This window comes from Pyrus communis, chromosome 14 (assembly GCF_041283825.1).
Source record: "Pyrus communis isolate YQ-2024b chromosome 14, ASM4128382v1, whole genome shotgun sequence".
Classification (NCBI taxonomy): domain Eukaryota; kingdom Viridiplantae; phylum Streptophyta; class Magnoliopsida; order Rosales; family Rosaceae; genus Pyrus; species Pyrus communis.
The window spans coordinates 4068450-4081255 of NC_142578.1; the positions used below are offsets into that span (position 1 = coordinate 4068450).

At 35.6% G+C, this 12806-nt stretch overlaps 1 protein-coding gene across 1 annotated transcript; it reads right to left on the bottom strand.

Annotated features, from left to right (window-relative positions):
- Window positions 1-939: 939 nt before the first annotated feature.
- On the bottom strand, window positions 940-1852 carry LOC137713652 (uncharacterized). The gene is given in 2 exon segments (XM_088684673.1): window positions 940-1076; window positions 1078-1852. Coding segments are annotated over 2 exon segments (558 nt in total). The 5' UTR covers window positions 1573-1852; the 3' UTR covers window positions 940-1013.
- Between the last annotated feature and the right edge of the window lie 10954 nt (window positions 1853-12806).

Sequence of the window (12806 nt, forward strand, 5' to 3'; positions counted from 1 at the left end):
ATTTATTTGCACATGCACAAAGGAAACGAGAGAAGTAGACAAGACTTGCATTTTAGCTTCCTCAGATCAACAGTAAGTTTGTAAACGAACGCATTTTAGCTTCCTCAGATCAACAGTAAGTTTGTAAACGAACAAAAATTCTGAGTCACTTGGTATGGGAATATATAAGCCACGACAAAGCTCGCTGCTGGGAAGATTTTTACATGCATTCGGAGATATATTTTCACTCTTATAAGTTATCACACTCATTACATGACTTGCCTAGTTGCTTAAGATATTGTTGCATCTAACTGGAGACATCACGCTTATGACTTTATAGTACTTATCACATGACCAATATGTCGTGTACATGTTGCATTGTTGTTATAATGCAGTTCTAATTTTAATTTTTTTTAAATACGAATATGACGATACTTTAACTTTAAAGTTATAAATATATATAGTTATTGATATATCGTCAACAATGCAATTAACCTTAACGTTATATATTTGTATATATTTATTGGTCAAGCTTAAAATGGAAGCACTTAATCAAACCACAGGACTAAGGTAATGCGTATAGCTTTATGTACAAGTCTCTGGAAAAAGACCGCATACCAAAACGTGAACAGTGTTTGTAACAGAACCTTATGCCACTGGCAACTTCTGCTGGACTCTGACTCTCTGTGACTAACATTTATTTTTGTCGAATTGTCCTTATGTGAGTGACTGTGTCTTTTTTTTTTAAATTACATTTGCAAAATTTATGATACGTTATCAATAAAAAATTTACTACATTAATTAATACTTAAATAATAATTTAATTATTAACAATTATGTTATATGAGTATAAAATTTAATTTAAATAGACAGACTTCTTGGCAATACTCATTTTAATTACATTTCGTTGATGGAATCTTCAGATCATCAAACATTTTCATTGTAATTGGTATTTATAACTATTTAACAAAATATAATTTAGATTATTGAATTAGTGTAAATACAGAATTAAGATATAAATATAATAACAAAGTTTACAAATTATCAAATTGAAAAGGGTAGTAATCATCCTGAGTAGGGTCCGATAAATAAGGGCTCATATGGATTAAGGTCATCATTGTGAAACCAAAATGAGTAGTCATTACTCATCATCGTCGCCTCCGACATGCCACTAAAACCAACCTCACTTTTAGAGCCAATATGGTCCTGGATGTTCATCATCTCCTCATCAAATCCATCAATGGCAGCTGCAGCTTCATGATCACCAGAAATATTGGAATTGGAATCGGAATTGTGAAGTGGTTGCAACTCGGAGTTTGACTCTGATGACGGTGTGCAGAAATTATTTTTTGCTCGTTTTGAGTTGGAATAAGTCTTGGCTTTTGTCTTTCCTCTTTTTGAATTGACACCGAGCTTTTTGCTCAAATGACTATTCCAATGGTTCTTCACTTGATTGTCAGTTCTCCCAGGAACACGGCCAGCAATCAAAGACCACCTAATTAGACAAGAAATAATCATCCAAGATCGAATATCAACTTGGAAACTATATACAAATAAAATTGGAGAAACACTAAGCAGATAATAAAGAGACATTAAACTGTGATTTATGTACGACTTATTGTTTGTATAGTATTTTCGGTTCAATTCTCAAGTAAAGTTTTTTCTTTTTGGTTTTTTGTGGGTTAATTGGCATACTTGCAAAGAAATATATGCATGCACACATCAAGTGTGCAACTGTAGGTGTCCAGTATTAATTATGATGTACTAGCTACACTACAGAAAATAATGGTGAAAAATTAATTGCAGTGGACACTTCCCAGTATTATTTGTTGGGACCTGGGATCCACAAGGTATAGTTTGGTACGCAGACGGGACGGGAAAGAACGGGATGAGACGAGATGAGACAAGACGAAACGGAACAGTATGGAATGGAATCTAATGTTTGGTACGCACAGGATGGAACGGGACAATTGTTCTGTTCTGTGTTTGGTAAGCGCATGACGGCACATAACAAAAAATTAAATGACTAACTTATCCATATTCTGCCTAATGTTTGGCACAATGTTTATACGTAGAAGAGAACGGGCCAGTTTTCCACAAATCTAATTAAATATTTTCATGTAGATTTAAAATATTTTCATGTAGTTGGCCGTTCAAGAGTCCCTCGCACTTAGTGTTCAGTGTGCGAGTTCTGTGTCCAACATGGGCCAACGCCTGCTTGCTCGGTCCCGTCAGGTGGAATCATTGATGGCAGAGGTGGAAAGACTTAAGCAAGAGATCCAGCAGCTTAAGTACGAGAATAGAAGTTTGCATGTGCTTGCAAATAACTTTTCGTCGGGGATGAAGAGGAAGCTTGATGAGCTGCAAGAATCTGAGGGTTGAATTTACAGTGACCGTCAAAGGCTTGCGTCTTATCTCTAGAGGCACCTTTTTTCCTGGGTCATCCAGCGCTTGGCCAAGTATTGAGGCCTGGAATGCTCTAGCTCCGATGCCTCCCGCTCCGATGGCTTCCGCTCCGATGCCTCCCGCTTCTATGCCTCCCGCTTCTATGCCTTCCGCTTCTGCACCTCGTAGTGGGGCTTCACGCAAACAACCTTTGTGAAGCTCCACTTTTCTCCATGTTTATTATCTTTTTTTTTTTTTTTTTTTTTTTTTTATTATTATTTTTTTTTATGAACATGCTTTGTTTTATTCAGTGCATTGGGTTGCCTCCCAAGTAGCGCTTTCTTTTACGTCTTGCAGCCGGACGAAGAACCCAATCACTCCAGGATATGTTCACGAATCGGATGAGAACTCCGAGTCATGAACTAGTACCTAAAACAAGAAACAAAACAAAATTAAGAATCTGGAAAAATAAAAACAAACGAAAATAAAACAATCCAAGGGATTAGCAAATTTTCTAATCCCCGGCAACGGCGCCAAATTTTTGGTGCGAGAATTAAACGCACACAAATTAAATTGTAGTATAAGTATAAGTAGGGATCGTTCTGGACCGGGGATTAGGAGGGATTGTTAATCTCTTGGAAACTGACTTAAAAACGTAAAAACAATATAAAACACTAAACTAGACTCAAAGAATGCGAAACTAAACGTTAAAACACTAAGACAAACCAAAAGACTCAAAATGCTTTAAAAACACAAACTAAATTGATTTCTAACTAAATTGAACATTAAAGTAAAAGGGGGATTGAGGTTTGACGAAAATTGAAATAGCGAAACAAGTTAATAAACTAGACAGAATGTAAATATGAAATTGATGAAATGGAATGAATGGAATTGATGGATGAATGCTAGCTAAGGGGTTCATCTTCACATATGTTACACTTGCATAATAAAATGATTTTCAATTGCATTTCAATAAACCATGAAACTCAACACCCCGGGTTAATTAGGTCCGCTTAAATTAACCGTCAAGTTCTCCTTAAGTTAATGAATTGGATGGGTTAGCGCAACGCAATCCACAACATTCTCCAAAAGTCCTTTACGTGAACAACACAATAAAGATACAATCAAAGATCATTAAGCATCATGAAAATTATAAGTATTGACGAGGCATTCGTTACTATGGAATACGCATGAAACTTATGCCAAGAATTCGTTTAACGCGATTGTTTATAAGCAACCTCCACTACTTGTGAATATAAGTTCATAACGATTAGGTGAAACTCACTTATATTCTAGCGTCATATTCATGCATGAAAATTAAGCTTGCAATCTCAATGAACATACATAAATAAGTTATCAATCAAACAGTTAAACGAATTGAATCCACAACTTATGAAACGCAATTAGAAGTATTCAAATCAAAATGCAAGCATAAACATATATTCGAATCACCCCCTAACCAAGGGGGGTTTAGTTCCTCATGGTACAAAACAAAGAGAATCAAAGAAACACCTAAACATTCCAACAACTCAAACTTGAATTGTATGAACGTTTAGGCACTCTTCTCTTCCATTCCTCATTCGTACAAAACAAAGAGAATTAAAATTAAACATTGAAATCAAAGAAACACCTAAACATTCCAACAACTCAAACTTGAATTGTATGAACGTTTAGGCCCTCTTCTCTTCCTCTTTATTGTAGCATAAGGTCTAAGGGATGTTGTTGGTGTGTTGAATGGATTGGGGAATGATTGAAATGGAAGAGGAATGGTGTTTGGATTATAAGGGAGAGATGGAAAGCCACGGCAAAGGAAGTTTGGTGGTGTGTTTGTGGTGTGTTGTGTATGAAATGAGATGTCTTGGTAATGGGAATGCAAGGGCTTTTATAGGAGAAATGGAGGTGCAAATGGCTGTTTGTTTAAGCATGCATGTGCTGAAATGTGGTGGAAAACAGCTAGGAAAGCTGGAAAGCACAAGGATCCCACGGCATTGACAGTTTTTGATGTTGGAATTGCATGTGTGTGCTGGAAATGGTGTGTGTATGCATGTGTTTGGGAAGCTTTCTTGCTCATTTTCTGGCTGCATGATGAAGAGTTAATAAATAATGCATGTAGGTGGCTGCAATGATGAAGAGTTAGAGCTGGAAATGAAAGGGAAAGCTGGAAAGGGGAATGAATTCCACGGCAAAGGGGATTTTTGGGTGTAAATGCATGTGTTTGTGGAGATGTAAAGCAAAGGATGTGCTGGAAATGCATTTGAAGGCATGTGAAAGCTGGAAATGGGAGGTAGGCCACGGCATGGAGTGTGGGATGAGCTGATTTGTGGTGCAATGATGAAGAATGCATGTGGAATGGATGCAATGATGAAGGAATAATCTGGAAATGCAAGGTGGAAAGCTGGAAGTGTGAGTGAAGGCCACGGCAAGGGTGTTTTCTTGATGGTTTTGGGGTTGTGATGCATGTGAATGCATGTGAATGATAGCTAGGGTGTGTGATGATGAGTGTATGTGGAATAAAGAATGAATGGTGGCTGAATTGAAGGAGTGTAATGGCTGAAAATGGGATGGATTTGCAAGGGCCACGGCAAAGGATGTTTTGATGGTGCATGTGACATTGTTTTGTGACATAGAATGGATAGGGTGAATGATTATGTGGCTGCATGTTTGAATGATTAAAGTGCATGTGGGTTGAAATGTAAAGGGAATGCAAGGTGAATGAATAATGAATGCATGTGTTGATGAAATTGCATTTGGAAAGGTTGGAAAGTGGAAGGGAAAGGCACGGCAAAGAAGAATGTTTAGTGCTTGAAATGCATGTGAGTGCATGTGTGTGTGAATGGTGGAAATCTGAAAATGGCATAAAACAACTAGGCTAAGGGAAAGGCACGGCAAAGAGATGTTTGTTGGTGTAAATGTGCAATGGTTGCAATGATGAAATGGATGGGAGTGCATGTGGATTAAAGGGGTGTGAATGGTTGTGGTAATGATAAGTGATAAGTGAATGGTTTTGATAAGTGATAAGTGAATGGTTTTGATCTTCAATTTCGTCCATCTACTTGGCTTTAAGCATATGCAATCCATTCCAATCTCTAATTTGCTCCAAAAGGCTCCAAAAGGCATCCTTTTGCATACTTTGCCCTTAGAACTTGAAAACACACAAAAGAAGCATAAAGGACTAAAATAACTGTGAATTAACAACATAGATGCACGAAAACAAGCTAAGTAAGTCGCCTAAATATGCTCCTATCAACTGTAAAAAAAACCTAGAAACTGAAAAGGCAAATTTAGATTGAGATTTACCCAAATTTACTCAAACCCTTGAACTTTGGAGTGTAATAGAATCGTCTTGACCCTATAACAAAAAGGATAGAGAAAGAATAAGAAAATTGAAATAAAAAGCACCAAGATTTCACAGAAGATGGATATGGATGGTTGGGAAAAGCCTTTTGAGTCAAGAATCTCACCAAATTAATTCAAATAGCATTGCATGCGAAGAAGGCATAGCAAAAAAATGGGGAGTATAAGATTCGGCCACATAATCGGAGGAGATGGGGAATACATATAATAATATTGTAGTCAAAACGGAAAAAATGGGAATGTACGTGGGAACGAAGAAGTTACTGCTTGGTAGTGGGAGAACTTCATCATTTTTTAAAAACTGACGACAACCTCTACCTTTTTTCTCCCACAAACTAATGACCTTCACCGGTATTTAGATCCCTTAAAGCCTTTAGATTTAATCCAACTATTGTCAAAGAAAACTGAATAGTTATTGGATTGCATACTCGTGAGTATTGTAGATAAGTTTATAGTTGTTGATGTATAATGACTGCTTTTTAAAAGTGTAGTTATTTATATTGTAAAAAGTTGTTATGCAATAATGTATAATGACTATTTTTTGCTACATGCTTAAGCGTGCGACATTTTGGCTTTTTTTATTTTATTATTTATTCTTTTTGTCTGATAAAATATTATTTATAATCTTATTATTTTGTTTTAAAAATTTTACTTGTTTTAGTTATTATTGTTTTTTATGAAAATATATTTTAGCCAAATAATAAATTTATTACCCGCTCACAGCCCCACTATGTGGGTGGGTTTTTTTTTTTTTTTGTTAATTTGTTTTTTCTTTTGAAACTTAGTGAGAGAAGGGAAAATTTGAAATTATAAAAACTTCATTCTTTTTGCGTTCTCCCTTATACATACACCTTATGGGGGCGTTTGTTGCGCCGGACTATCTCGGACTGGATTAGCTTCAAGGACTAAGCTGGACTGGCTTAGACTAGACTAAACTGGACTAACTTAGTGAAGCGTTTGGTGCAGTATTGGACTAAGAAGCTGGATAATAACAAATTCTAATATTATATTATTTAATATATAAATTATTAATATTTTATTATGATCTTATTTTTTTCTCCATCTTTTCCTACCATTTCCGTCCCACTCTTTTCCTCTTCTCTCATCGTCCCACCCTCTCCCTCTTTTTTTCCTCTTAGACCTCTCAATTCATGTCTCTTTCTCATTCCTGGTCAAACTCCTTATTGATTCAAGTCTCTATTTCTCTGTCCTCCCCCCCTCTTTAGCTATGCGTTGTTCGAACGGAACCTCACGGCTTCAATTTTCCCGACGAGTTGCAGGTTTCCCGATGTGTTTTCCGGCCAACCCTCATTAAATTGGATGAAGTTAGCACCGCCAAAAAATTCATCACCATCCCTGGATCGAGATCTTAGCTTTGAATGCTCGAATCTGTCATGGATTTGAAGAAGCCCAAACAGGCCGAGACTTCCAGGCCATTTTCCTGCCACATTCGACCACATTTTAGCCTCGATTCAGGTAAAATCGTAATCTTGTCACTCCCAGCTTCAATTTGGTATATTTTATATGAAAGTTGGTTGTGAAATGGATTTGAAAGAGAGTCGGAAAGTTAATGATTGATCTAGGTGACCGGAAATGACGAGGAGTCTGTCGGGAGTGGTCGTTGAGCATGACGAGGATGAGAAAGAGAGGATAGTCTTAGCTAGTCCCATGGTTATTGGGGGGTCTCGCTAAGACCTCTTAGTGAAGGGTTTTGTCCATGCTAGTCCCCTTTAGTCTCATTAATGTTAGTCCCAGCATGGAACAAACACAGTATTGGACTAATAGCTAGTCCAGTCCAGTCCAGTCCAACTTAGTGAGGGCAAACAAACGCCCTATATGTTATAAGTAGAGAAAGTGAAAAAAAAAAAATATATATATATATATATATATATATCTGTACATTATATATGCATAATCTATTATGTATGGACAGGAAAAAGCTATGCCTTCTTAGGGCTGGGTTCGGTTCTAATCGGTTCGGTTTTTTTTCAAAACCGAAACCGAACCGAAATTTCGGTTCGGTTCGGTTCGGTTCAATTTTTTTTCGGTTTTTTTTCGGTTCGGTTTTTCTCGGTTCGGTTTCGGTTTTTTTTCGGTTTTTTTTTTTTTCTTCTCCCTCCAAAATTATTAAAAAAAAAAAAAAAGGAAATATGAAAGTTCACATTCATATTAAGAGGCCAGGCGGAATGAAAAATAAGGAGGAGGAGGGTTAGGGTTACAGTTAAGGGTTTTGTTAAAAAGATTAAAAAATTAAAAATAATCTCACAAATCCTAGAGGCATGAGGGTTCGAACCCATGCCTCCATGCTTGTAAAGTTTCACTGAAACCAACTTGGCAACAGGTTCTGTTTTGTTATGATTGTATGACTAAACTATTTATAAATATTCAAAAAAATTATATATATATATATATATATTTCGGTTCGGTTCGGTTTCCGAGCCTCAAAAACCGAAACCGAACCGGTCAGATTCGGTTCGGTTCGGTTTGACAATTTCGGTTCGGTTTTTTTTTCGGTTCGGTTTTTTTCGGTCTCGGTCCGGTTCGGTTTTCGGTTTTTTTCGGTTTTCCCCTATGCCTTCTGCGGCAAACGGACCAATTTACATATTATCAAATCATCACATCGATTGGATGCCATTGTTGTCGTTACCAAAGTCGTCAGTCTCTCTCTTTTCTATCTTTCTTTTTTATTCTTTTTTTTTTTTAACCCACCCCTATGCCTTCTGCGGCAAACGGACCAATTTACATATTATCAAATCATCACATCGATTGGATGCCATTGTTGTCGTTACCAAAGTCGTCAGTCTCTCTCTTTTCTATCTTTCTTTTTTATTCTTTTTTTTTTTGTCAGCTTTTTTATCTCTTTCTCGAAGTACATCCACACATAGACGTAGAAGAAGCTCCAGTATTTGGCTGAATCCAATTGATGTAGTTTTGGATCCTCCTGGCATGTATGGACAATATATAAACTTTATTGTAAGCTTGAATAAGTTGGGTGCCTAAACTCATCATTTAAGTTTGACAATGTAAGGTGCACATCATCAAATTTCTAAGCTTACGAATCATGAACCAAATGACAAGAAACTTAATTTGACCAACAAAATATTGGTAAGGTATCCCATTCATCATTAGGAGGAAGAGAAAAAAAAAAAAAATTAACCTCCCCTATTATATTATAACAAAGCTTTGTATATATGCATTATCGTATTATAATGGTACTTAAAATATGTTCAAATTGATTATTCAAATATTTTTAAAGGTTAATCAATTTGCTAAAGACGTCTTAATTAATCTAATGATATTTTCTCTTTCAAATGTTAGAAAGAGAGTCAAAACTCAGCTCTCCGTGAGTTTATTTCTTGTGAAAATCATGGAATTGCAATCATAAAGCATTTCTAAGAGCAACAAATGTTCTTCTCATATATGGACATGTATGGCAGAAACACAAGGACAAATCACATAAAAATTCAAAGTTCTCCATGAAAACAAAGACAATGCACAAGCATGAAAGAAATATAGTGGCTATATATGTCCATACGTACGTTCAAATATGAAAAAGAAAACAACGTGACACACATGGATTACCAAATAAAATAAAGAACAAAAAAGAATCTATGTGATCACACATTGGTTTGTTTCAGTATGAAGACAAAATTTGCGTATTGTCTTTTCCTACAAACAATATTAATGGACTATTGTTCTTTTGCTGATCAAATACATCGTGTACAGTCTCTTTCCATCGATTGAAGATATCTCAAACCTTATATTACTTTCAAGAAAATACGAAAAAAAATGGGAAAAAAATCTTTATATATCTTGGTTAGGCTTATATTCGCATGCATGAAATGGTGATACATTTTCGTTCTGTATATGTTTGTTTCACTTTCACTTTTTTTTGGTCACGTTGGTTTTTTGCTTATATGTTCGTTTGCATGAATGTTTAAATTGTACACACAAATCTCTAGGCAAACCTTATGAATCATGTGTGACGTGTAAAACAAGAAATTTATTATTGTACCTAGAACACAGGTGGTACGGCACTTTTCATTATATAAGTGAAAAAAAAATTTATTTTCTAAATTGTTAATTTTTTTCCTATTTGTATAATAATATTTGACATACCACCTTACATTTCAGGCTGAACCTCACCCTTAAAAAATGGTGCAAGAAACTGAATAGGACTTTCAAATGTTGGGCAGTTGATGATGGACTACAAAATTTCTGGATTTTGCTTGTACTTTTTCAGGTCTCCGAGACTATCTTTTTTCCAACCTAGAATTCCCGTGGAGAGAGAGAGAGAGAGAGAGAGAGAATCTGATTCTGGGGCTAGTACTAACTCGCAATTTGAGTTGAGCTAGTTCTGCTGCTGCATAGGTAAAAGGCAATAATTTGATGTATATGAAATATATAATTTTATGTTAACCGAATAATTCACAGTACGTATGAGATTCAAAACCCAGGTGATATATCCAAAAAAAAATATATATATTTTTCCATTTATCAGTGGAAGCTAGCTAGCCTCTGATCTCACTGAAAGTGACTAAACCATCATATATATTTCTACGAAATAGAGATCAACATAGTAGTTTCTCTAAGGTTTTTACATAAAATGACTTGGTTTTTTTCTTGATCATATTTCCCAAAACTTCCACCGACATATTATATTCAAAAGATACTGCTTGGTTTCTTCATGGGCCCTAGCTGTGTGATACATATGCATAAATATCTTGTCAAAAACATAAAAAGAAAATTTTTCTCACATGTGTTAGACTGTTATTTACATTCAAACGCTTAAGCATGAATGGTGTTTTCAAGAAACGGAGTAACGAGCTAAGTATTTTTTCCATAATGTAATGTTTCAAAGTTCACATGCATGCATGCAGCAGAGAGCATAACGTGCTTGACCTGGTTGGCACTTTTCAGAAAATAAAAACAAGAATCCACCAGCATTCAACTGAGTCCTCATAAGTCAGCAGAAACTCTTACGCAATCGAATTAAAAGAATAAAAAATAAAAAATAAAAAAATTACCGAGAGAGAGGATCTAGGAGGCTGCAAAAAACAAGATCCAATATGTTTGGTCTGAGTGCAGAGAGTGGGACCACACAAACAGGCAATGTACTTTTTAAAAACTTAATTATGTATATGACTATTTGTGTGGAATCCGGATTTTCGTCTGATTTTCTTTATAATAATTTAAAGATTTATAAATTGTATCGGTTCATTATATGATTAAAAATTATTTTAAATATTTTTATTTAAAATTAAACATAAATATTATTTAACAAAAAATAAATTTATGATGTATAATAAATAGACACGATTTATAAATTTTCAGAATCATCATTAAAAGAATCCGAAAAAGATCCTGTGGGATTTGTATGGACTAACGCAAAGGCACAGTGAGAGAGAACGTCCGGCAACAAATTCACACCAAACTTCCAACGTAATCTCTCAGAGAACTTGCACTGCATACATGTGAGTCATTGCAGTCGCAATTAATGCTTGAGAGTTGAGAGCTTCTTGAGAGTTGAGAGCTTGTATCTAGGCCCACTGTTTTAGCCACGTGTTAGCCAAAGCCCGGAGAAGAAAGTAATCATTCAGATTGCAGATTGATTGCTAGTCGGTCAACTTTGTTATGTGTGATATGTCTAGTCAAGTAAAGAGAAATATAGACACCTAACGTAATTATATACAATCCGTCACGTCAAATATATGTGGGTATATTTATAGTGTAACTTGAGCATCTCTTAAGGAATCATCTGTGGAATCTCAATGCAGAAAAAACTCTATTGCAAAACGCCGATGAACAGGAAAGCACTAGCTTGTTGACCTTTAAGCCTACACTTCATCACTAATCTATATTTATTAATGATCGTGCGGTCCAAAGAATCCAAATTCTCATGTTTTCAAGATTTTATCAAAAGTTGAAGAACGCTGCTTATAATCTGCAGTGTATGCTGAAAGAAGGATTAATTGGCACATGCTGCAAATGACTAACGAATGCAGAGATATCAGGCACCTGCATGCCTTTCAAGCCTCTCAAAAGCTGTAACGAATATGTATACAGGGAAAGAGAGTAGCCTTTGTATTCGAATCTCTGTACTCCCCTCCCCTACCAACTAGTCAGGACTCGCAAGTCACAACACAAAGTGCATCATGCATGCAAAGACTTTGCTACCTAAGAGAAACAGGAGCGTACGTGTATGACAAAGGTATTCGTTTTCTTTTAGTCGCATGGGAGCTGATATCATCTGCCTTCACCGCTAACCCAACTAGTTCTAAACAAAAGTATACTATTTATTCGAAACTGATGCAACTTTGAAACATATCATAATTTTTTGCGAATACTTGAAGAGCATGTTTACTTAACATAAATGGGAGAAGGAACCGAAGAACCTAGAAAATAGATGAAGTAACGAAAGGAATGATTTCAGATTTTTTTTAGTTATATGATTATGGGTTTCAAAAAGAATCTCACACTTTTTCAAAAAGTTAAAAAGTGAAAAGATTTCATACTCATTTTCAATAGACGCAGACAACTCAAAAATTAAGATATTTTAAATTCCAATTTAAGTAAACATTCCAAAGTATCTTATTTGGTTGGTTCTTAACTGATAAGTAACTTGTGGTATTGGTTTCGAAAGAGAGATGGTTTTTGGTCGGATGTTTAGTGGCAATACAACAAGACATGTGTGACATGCTCCAAGATGCAAACGAAGATTCTAGTTTGAAGCAGTCCATGCCAATTTTGTATTATCTTACATGTCCTTTCAAGGATTAATTGGTCCTAAACCATTCACAAGTCATTGACAAAACGCATCTTATTTTCTCTCTTTATTGTTCGATTAGGTTTGGTATAATTTAGAACTCATTTATAATCAAACAACATAAGATGCTAAACGGTTTGATTTTCTAACTACATTGTGCAAGTTGTAGTTTTTTTTTTTTTTTCCTTCTCAAATGGAGAAGAATTAGGTGAGATTAGCTTTTCGACAATAGTCGCGTGCGAGACACCTACCCTCCACCAAAAGGATGAGAACCATTACACTCAAAAACTGCTCGCCCTTCCCTTCTCCACCAATTTTATTG